Raw genomic sequence first — 10,435 nt, 5'->3', positions numbered from 1 at the left:
TTGATTGATGCCCCACATATATTAAAAGACTCATGGCATTGTTTAGAAAGGTTAAAGGAAATATATGAGCTAAAAACAAAAACATATAGTTTTTTAACCATTGATGTGGTAAATCTTTTTCCAACAATTCCACATAAAGAGGGTTTAGAACTATTTTATAATAGTTTAATGAATAGTCAGAGCTTTAATAAAGAGAGAATAAATATCTGTCATGAATTTATGGAATTGATATTAACAAGTAATTACCTTTCATTTGAAGGTGAAATATATCAACAGACCAAAGGAGTGGCAATAGTATATAATTTGGTTTTACTTGCATGGGAGAGGTATTTTATTTTTCCATCTAAATTCATGGACAGAATTTTATTGTATAATAGATTTTTAGATGATGTACTAATCATATGGAAAGGTGGTGAAGACAATGTAAAAGAATTCATGTCCTATTTAAATAATTCTACTGAATTTTTTAAGTTTACTTATTCATGGAATGAAACCTTGATAAACTATTTGGACATTTCCTTATTGAAAAAAGATGGAAAATTAATGAGCAATATATATAGAAAACCAAGTTATTCTAACTCTATGTTGCACTTTAAAAGTTGTCACACCCTACATCAAAGGAAGGGGGTGATAAAAGGACAAATGGTTCGTCTATGTAAACTAGTTAGTGACGATGAAACATTTAAGAAAGAAATGTATAATTTGATAGGGTTATTCCTAGAGAGAGGATACCCTCTGTCTTTATAGATTAAAGTTAAAAAAGAAATATACAAGAAAAGAGGAACAGTTTATATTCCGATATTAAGATGTAATAACAACATGATGTCACTGACAGATAAAGGAAAGGATAAAAATACACAGAAAGGCGAACTTAATTTTGTCTTGAAATTTAATGACAAAGCAGTGGAACTATGTAATAGTGTAAAAAATATTTGGGATCAATGCATAAGTGCACACACCAGAGTTATTGTAGGGGAGAGTCCAAATATAGTTTTTAGTAGAGGTAGTAATATGAAAAATATTTTAGAAAGAGAAACTACAAGATATAGGAGGTCACGTATGAGTAAATGTGGAAAATGTAGTAGTTGTAGATTTATTGCTGAGGGAGCATACATTTGTGTGAAGGGTTACAAACGTACTATAGCATGTCCAGGTCTATGTAACTGTAACACAAAAAGTTGTGTGTATATAGCAACCTGTATGACATGTGAAGCATACTACATTGGCATGACCACCCGGAAATTGAGAGACAGGATAGGTGAACATAAGAGAAGTATAAAAAGGAGGGATGAGCACAGTGCTTTATATACACATAGTAAAGTGTGTAGTAATTTTAGCAAATTTATATTTTTTGTAGTAGATAGGGTAATGCCTTTTTTTAATGGAGATATTGACAATAAAGTAGCACTACTAGAAATGGAATGGCAGTTAAGGCTAAATGCCACAAAGTTTCCTGGACTAAATGATTATATCTCTTTGAAACCTCAATTAAGATACAGAGCAAGTATAATACAATATAATATATAAAACATAAAAGAAAAGGAGTATATTATGAATTTTACAACAAATATTTTCAGTCCAACATATTAACAGTTTATATCAGTAAATTTCATTCATTATATTTTATTATAACATAATTTATTTCAACAATAGATGGAATTATGTATTTATTTGTATATTAGATAGTGAATTCTATGTTATTTGTTATTTTTTAAAGTAAATTAATTATATTATTTAATTAATCAATTAAGCTGTAGGCAATTAGGATATGTATATAATGAGACTAGTTGAATGTGTTACTATGACTCTGATGATACCAGGCTGACTGGTGAAAGCGCTTAGTCTTTTGTTATTTCAAAGAATAAAATTGTTTTATGTTCATGTTCTACAGCTGATGCCTTATTTTGCCTACATTGTGGTCGAGTTGATGTGGTGAGATTTATAGTTTGGACCCTACATTGGTTCCTTATCGTTGGTTTTATAAAAAAGTAAGATCATCAATGTATCTATAATAATAAGATACATTATTAATAAAAAATTCATCCTCGTATGGGTAATCATTTTCCAGCAAACCCATCATAATATTAACATACATTGGTGCATATGGAGCACCCATAGCTGTACCCTGTAATTGGTGATACAAAGTCCCATTGAATTTAAATAAATTATGCTGTAAACAAAAATCTAAAAGTTCAATGATATACATTGACACTGGACTATCTTCCATTGCACATTTTAGTGCCTCCAACTAATACTTATGTTTAATGCTTGTATATAAGCTATTGGCATCAATCACCAGCTAGTACATATTTTGTTCCCAACGAATATTTTTTATCTTTCTTAAAAAATCAAACGTAACTTGCATGTATAATGACTGTTTCTTCACTATTTTCAACAAATAAGTATGGAGACAAATCCCTATTTTATTCAAGAAATAGTTGCAAGCTGACACTATGGGTCTTCCTGGGGGGTCTGTCATGTGTTTGTGTATTTTAGGCAAACAATAAAATGATGCCATTACACACCCCTTTGTATCAAATTTTCTCTCAACCTCATTCTTCGAAAAATACCCCAGTCTTTTCCCCTTCAGTAAAAAGTCTTTGTACTGCATAATAGCTTGTTGGTACTGCTCAGCATATATAATTCTATAAACATTTTCATCATTCAGATGTTGGTAACACATTTTTAAATATTGCTTATTAACAAAACCAATTTATTCTCCTTGTCCACTGGTTTAAAAATAATTTCCTTCTTAATACTAAGGTTGCATAAAGCATCACACTCATTTTTCGTCAAATTATATTTGACTCTATTTTTTTGTTTTCCAAACTCAGTGGCAAGGTTCTCAGTTGCGTAGTTCACCATTACTGAAAACTGTTGAACACCTTTGTGTCTAAATGGTATAAACTGAGACTTATAAGGAACAGTATCTGTATTTAACTGACAGTAAGCATTCATGGCAACTCCTTAATCAACATCCAAACAACAAGAATACAAGCTTATATCTGAGTCATCTATGCTGTCCAAAGAACATTGATCCTCATTATATTATATACACTATTATGAAACAAGTTCCATATATGCAACTTTCTCACTAAACAAAACACATCTTTCTTAATCATATACAATCGTGGAATAACCGTTGGAACAAACTTAAGGCCCAGATTTAGTACAACCATCTCATAATCGTTATGGGCATAGCCTGATAAATTTACAACATAAGCAACATTATTAACAACATCAATTTCTTTTAAATTTCTTGTACTTTGATTGTTGTTGCTGGGGGTACGGATTATGTCTCTGTTGTTGCCCATAGTCCTCTCCTTGAATTTCAATAGAGCCCCTGCCCCGTTTCCTATTATTCTGGTTTGGCCTGTTGCCACGAAAAGTCTGGTTCATATGTTGTGGCTTTTGTACTGCTGGTAAACCAGGGTAATCATTAGTGTCACTGTCCAAATCAGTAGATTCCTCTGCAAAATCAGAGGAAGCACCAGCTTTTGCCGCCATGTCTTCAGAATTCTCTGAACCTTGAAACTGAATACCCTTTAGTCATGGCTTCTGATTTGTTCTCCATAAGAAGGCGGAACCCTTCTTATAATCCCCAAATCTCTAATGAGTTTTCTTTTTCTGGCAGCCAAAATATAATTTTCTGATTCACTTAACGTAACAGTAATATCCCCCAGAAAATGGTCAAGTTTATTGTGAGGTGTATTATTGGTCAACTCCTCACAAATATTTGAAATTTCTTCTTTAAGTCAGCGTTGTTTCAATAAATCTCTTTCCACCAGAATGTTAATCCACCCTGTGGAGCACTTGTGGGCTGCCAAAACCCACCTTTTGTGAAATTTCACATCTTCCTCATCCTCAGCATTGAACGGAGTGGTAGGGCTCTTGAAAGTTCTTAAGCCGCGAGGTGTAACTTCTAATTCTAAATACTGCTTCAAGCTGAGAATATTTAAATGGACTGACAATTCCTTGTGCAACAATTTATCCAACTTGTTATACTTCTGCTGCATTTCTGTAGATAAAACACCCACCGTACCTTGACCAACAGTTGAAAAGGGGTTACTGTTACTTCTCCCTTTGTTCTCCATACCCAGATATCTCTCCCAGGGTTTTACACATTCCGTTTTGCTAGATGACATCCCTCTGTGGCCGGTTAGCTCATTTAAGTGGATGGTGTATTGTTCAATACTCTGTTGGGAATACTCCCCTTGTTCTTGCCTGAAAACTCTAGGCAAATCTAGTAGAGATTCACTGGACATGGACAAACACGAAAAACTGTAAATAACATGCTCAAAAAGCAATAACACAAAGCAATAAAATTAAATACAGTAGTCCAGTCCACTCCAAAAAAGAATAGATTTAATAAGTTCTAACGCCTTGGCATTCACTGCCTTCAATGGAATAAATTAACATACTAAAGACACCCTATATATACAATCAATTACATCAATGATTCAATTAATTACATCAATTCATTAAATAAGTACTTTCCAATTACAATAGGCATTCAAGCCATCTGGATTTAAAGTGCCAAACTTTAAAATAAACAGGGCTTCTTTGTATAGAAGCCTCTCTTTAACATCCAAATAATCACTTTTATCAAATTTCTATAAAATAGTGCCTTGCAAACCACTAGGGTCACCCTTATGACATTTTAAACAATGTAATGTAAATGTAAGTTTCAGAGAATGTCATTTCAAATTTTAGAAACTCAATCGTGTTATTTAAATAATCAAAGAAATCCTGCAAGTCTATGTCATTTCCATGCCAAATCAAAAAAATATCATCCACAAAGCATTTATAGAATAAAGTATTCAAGGCATATAAATTAGCTTCACCATACACATTTATCTTCTCCCATTTACCCAGAGTTAAATTCGCATAAGTATTGGTTACAGCAGTGCCCATGGCTCTTCCTGATATCTGATGGTACACCTGCTTATTAAAAGTAAAAATATTGTTCTCCAAAACCAGTTCTAATAGCTCACAGTCTCAATTCATCTAGCAGAAAAGGAACCCTACTCCTGTAAGGTCTCCCTTAATACAGTCAATTCCATATACATTAGGAATGACAGTAAAAAGAGACTTTATATCTAATGTTACCAGGAGGAAATGGTCATGGGCACTGCTATCATACCAACCATGCAACTGGGTTAGGAAGTCACCAGTGTCCTTGATATAGCTCTGTATATGCCTCAAATAACCCTTTAACACATCCTGTCGTTATACAGATATGGACTCCGTCCTCCATCCCCCCCCCCCGAGACTATTGGTCTCATCGGAGGTTTCACTAAAGACTTACGTCTTTTAGGGAGTCCATAAAGTACAGGAATGGTTGGGCATGGTACACTTAAAAATGGAAGGTATCAATGTTTATATCACCCATCACTTGCAAATCATAGATACACATATTTATTTTACTTATCATGGTATCTATTTCTTTATTACCAACTGGTTTGAAAGTCTGTCTATCTGATAGCAGATCAGTTATAGATTGCAAATATTCCTCCATATCCATTGGAAAAAATGGCACCCCCCCCTTATCAGCTTCTTTTATAATTATTTTATTATTTTGCAGTGATTTCAATGCTTCCGATTCCTTAGCAGTTAGATTATACATTTTTTTAAACTTTTTTGCCATAAAGGTCACAAATTTGTTTTTCACATATGTTATTAAACACACTAATAACAGGATCACTAACAGGAATAAAAGTACTACTCCTTTTAAGATGATTACTCACAGAGCTACCACTATCCGTAAAGATATTCTTCAAATTTAAACTCTTTGAAAACAAGTTTAAGTCTGTAATTGCATTGACTAAATCATCAGTTCCAGCAGGACCAAACTTAATTCCATGTGACAATAGTGACATATCCACCTTGGAAAGTTCATACTTAGAAAGATTTACAACCAGAGAAGGATTTGGTAATTTCCTAGAAGATTCTTTATCAGACATCATTGCTATCTGACTATTTTGTATAGTATCAGGCAGATTCACAGTCTGCATATGGGTATTAGTATATTCCAGGTGTTCATTATACTGGTTAAAGTCATTTATATCAGTGGCTGTTGTCATACAACCATTAACAGACAATCCCATTGCCAAAGGGCTTTCCAATGGCCCTACATATTTATTTACATAATTACTAGATGAACTTTTAATTAAAGGAAGATTGGATAGCTTTACAAGAGTTCCTTTATCAGAAGTTAACCCTATCTGGCTATCTTGTACAATATTAGGCAAACGCATAGCTTGCAAAAGATTATTAGCACATTCCATTTGTTCACTATATTGACTAGAATCATTTATGTCATAACCTGTTGCCCTACATCCACTACCAGAAAGTTGTACAATCAAAGGGCATTTTAATGATCCTATGCATTCACCTATATGATTAGAGGTACCCACACCAGGATCCTTTGGCACGTTAACACATCCTAATTGTTCATTACATTGATTAGAATCAATTCCATCAAAGCCTGCTGTCACATAAACATTCTCAAGCAATTCTACAGTGGAAGGGCCGTCTGAAAAATGGCTTCTAGATAGTTCCAGAGAAGGGGTAGCTAGCTACTGCATGACAAATCTATTCCTCCCCTTGCCTTATTTGTTTGTTGGAGTATATTTTGATTTCTGGTCCTTGTATTAGCTGGACTGTTTGAATTATGGAGGTATACTAATGGATCACAGCAAGAGGTTCTCCGGTTTGATTCTCGGCTGGGGTGCCTTCTGTGCGGAGTTTGCATGTCCTCCCTGTGGTCACGTGGGTTTCCTCTGGGTGCTCCGGTTTCCTCCCACATCCCAAAGACATGCAGTAGGTGGATTGGACACTCTAAATTGGCCCTAGGTGTGAGTGTGTGCGTGTGTATGCCTTCTGTGGAAGGTTGGGTGCTGGGCTGGCAACTCGACACCGTAAAACACCACTGCCAATCATGAACGGACAGATGATCCGCTGTGGTGACTCCTAAACATGAAAAGCCAAAAGAAGAAGCACACTAATGGACTCCTTATAGCCCTATAAGCAAGGCGCAGATAAGGAGTCTATATGACACTAAGTATAGAGAGAATGCCTGCAGAGTTTTTTGGTAGTTCAGACTTTTAAGCCCTTGATCTTTTTAGTTACAAACTTCTAGGGGTTTTCCATTTTCTTGCTGTGCATAGTAAGTCACATCCCAGAGGGGGCATTTCACTCACTGATGGGTCTAAACATTGCAGAGTACAAGGAGTTACAGACCTATTTTGATCTGAAGAAATACCTTTAGATATCAGCTGTACAAGGTAAAAGGATTGCCAAATCAGTGTTGCAACATAATGGTCGAAAATGAGGGAGCTGTCCACCCAAGTACCTTGGTCTGTTAAGGTCTTTTCATTTTGAACTAGCTTATTTATACTATAAGCTGGAGCTAATGGGTGCTTATCAGGTGCTGCAATGTTGCACATTTTGGAGTTGTGTTTTTGAGCCCATTTTTAGTACAACAACTGACAAGTGTAAGTTCCTGCTGGAGTGCCTCTATGTCAGAGGAAAACTTGATGACAACCAACTTACAACTGGGATCTACCTCTGTCTCCCTCTATCTACTTACTTATCTTTGGGTCGCCACTGAATTCCATAATGCAATCTTTTGGTTGAACAATTTTCCTGGCTGAATGCAGAGGTCCTAGGAAATTTGCTACACCTTGTACAACATGCAGCTATAAAGTGAAACCACTACCACTTTGTTACAGTAAGGAACTTAGCTGCTGTTAAACAAGGTTTACTATCAAAATGTAGGTGAAACTGGGATGGTCGAATGTGTCTTTTCCAGTTTCCGTAATGCCGTTCTGAAAAATGTTTGAATGCACATTAGTGAATGGTAGTGAACATTTGCTAATGTGCATTCGATGTTCTGATAACAGATTGCACTACAGTGCGGATCGGGAAATTTAACCTCTTCCTCACTATAGTGCGATCTCGGAGTTGGACTATATAATATGCAGGGGGTGTGGGGGGTGCAGGGGGCTTGCCCCCCCTGAAAAAATGTTACTGGCAACATAGGAATTTCCAGTGTTTGAATGTGGATTTCATGGTTACCATTTCCGATATTTTGGTAATTTTGTATTACCAGATTCAGAAAACTAATTTGAACAAAAGGTGGAAAATTCCCGTGATTTTTCACATTTTAATAGTAAACCATTAAACAAAATAGGAGTACACACAATGAATACTTATCATTACAAAAGATTGATGGAGAGTTGTACATGGAAAACATCTTCTCCTACAAATTTGATGACATGGTCATAATCCTATGTAACATGTCAACAAATGCCTTTACATTTAAGAAAGTATGAGCAAGGTATTTTTTTCTTTCCTTTTTATGTTCTCATGGGAAGCCGTCTTACACTAGGGAGTAAGTGCCACTAATTTTATATACTTTAGAAGTTTAAATAGCATCCAAATGTAAATCTAACTTTAGGTACTGCTATAGCTCACCTAGTAGCAGTTCCTTGCCATTCAGAATCCTTTATGTCCTTAACACTTTTTAAATGTTGTAAAATACTGCAAACTGCTGTCAGATTATGACTCTGTAAGCATACAGTCATTGTTTGTAATGAGTGTAGTTAATATCCCATCTGTTCTAAAGGACTGAAGCTTACCTTAGTCTCCTTTGTTTTGTCAGTGAATCTTGGTTTTAATAAACTACTTTTCTATTCTGGGAAGTGGTAGTGCACTATCTTTTGGATTTTACACAATCTAGTCTTACCTCTGCACCCTTTCGGACTCCAACTGTTGCTTTTTGAACTTTGTGGTATATTTTATAATTAAGACTGAATTACAGGTACCATTTCATTTGCCACATCACTAAAAATTAGGTAAACTATAACTCAGTTCATAACAAAGTAAATGATGTAAGCCATCGTTTTGTGTATCTTCAGTTTATTTTCAAAAATATATATTCTATTATCAGTTGACCTATGTTTTACTGTACTTTAGTGCACAGTGTATTTTCACAAATGAGACTAGATTGTCAAGCAGTCTAAAATGGATGCAGTGTTGCTTTTGTGCCCCTTAGAGCCCATCGGGATGCTTGTATATTCTCTTTGTGGATTCCTATGTGGAAGACAGGTTCTCGTAAGGAAACTGTGGAGATGTACACAGGACACTGGTATGTACTAGTTGCTTTCACAGAGTCAGTGTGACTGAGTTTCTCCGATGCAGACATACAGTGTAGGTGAATCACAGGAAGAGCAGCGGGGCTTTGTTTCGCAGGTGAATCGAGCAGCTCAGCTTCATTAGTGTTCCACGATACTCCCCACATGTAGACTCCATACACAAACATTCCTTCCTGAGGGGGGTCCCGCATCTAAAGTCACAATAACAATACACATTTAGTTTTTACACAGCATGCTCATTATTTGTAATACTTTTATCCCTAGCCATTATAACACTATACCCAGACATTTTAACATTCAAGCTCTTTTGACAAGGAGTGCTCACTTCATTAGTTTACACAGTCCTTTTCATCACCCAGAAGCATAAGTTAGAGCACATTTATTTCTATATTCAAAATACCCTATGGCAAGAGCAAGCGCTCCTGACTTAAAGCAATCACAGAAGCCATCTTCAGCCACTGACCAGTGCATATGGCTTTGCACCAACTTTTTCAGTAAGGTCTGCCACATGGCAAACCTGAATGTGAACTTCTGTAAATGGAAAGTGATGCATTGGTAGGCCACAGGGTGACCCAAACACCACTGTTAGTTTTAGTGCCTGGAGGACAAATTACAATAAACTCTCAGTTAACTGGAACTCAAGCAACCAGAAAAAAATTGAAGAAATACAGTACAGTGTGAACAATTCAGTTTTTCATGTGTTGCACTTCCTGCCACCCCTCCACAGAAACATACCTTATGTTTTTAGAGTTTTAGAATGTTAAAAAAGAAGATACAAATAAATTCCCTCTCTACCCAACCTGAGAACAAGTCAAACCAAACTAGTCAAATCACTAAAATGTCAACACTCGCTCCATACTCAGTTTGCATCGGATTGCACATGTTCTCTCCGATCTCTCACACTCACATAGTCTCTTCAGCTTTCATACATGCGCTCACTCACTCTCTCTCTCTCCGATCTCTCACACACACACTCCTCAGCTTTCATACATCTCACTGATCTCTTACACACAGTCACTTCTGCTTTCATACATGCATTCACTCTTTCTCTCTCTATTCAATTTAGTGAATTCCAAAACACAGCATGCCACTGAAAACTGTTCTACATGCCACACTTTCTAGTGGAAATATAAGTTTAAAATATTATTATTCCAGCCAGAATTTTAATTACTCTATTTCAATATTAAAATCAAATCAATACAGTGTTTATGGTATAGTATAGTATAGGGTACAGCATTTGTCAAGGCTGTTTTTAATAGTAACTCTCAAGCAACCAG

General features: G+C 35.7%; 1 protein-coding gene across 1 annotated transcript in view; it reads right to left on the bottom strand.

The window, feature by feature from the left end:
- Positions 1 to 6,940: 6,940 nt before the first annotated feature.
- The window catches only part of LOC122814238 (dynein axonemal heavy chain 5-like), a 3,525,594-nt gene continuing 3,522,099 nt past the window's right edge, over positions 6,941 to 10,435 (bottom strand). The window contains exon 111 of the mRNA XM_044086840.1: positions 6,941 to 9,349. Coding sequence (XP_043942775.1) covers positions 9,023 to 9,349 — 327 coding nt within the window. The 3' untranslated portion in view covers positions 6,941 to 9,022. The remainder of the gene's footprint in view (positions 9,350 to 10,435) is intronic.

This window comes from Protopterus annectens, chromosome 1.part1, assembly GCF_019279795.1.
Source record: "Protopterus annectens isolate FY-2018-M chromosome 1.part1, PAN1.0, whole genome shotgun sequence".
In the NCBI taxonomy this organism is placed as follows: domain Eukaryota; kingdom Metazoa; phylum Chordata; order Ceratodontiformes; family Protopteridae; genus Protopterus; species Protopterus annectens.
Note: the sequence above shows the minus strand (reverse complement) of the source record. Positions and strands in the feature narration are given on the sequence as shown.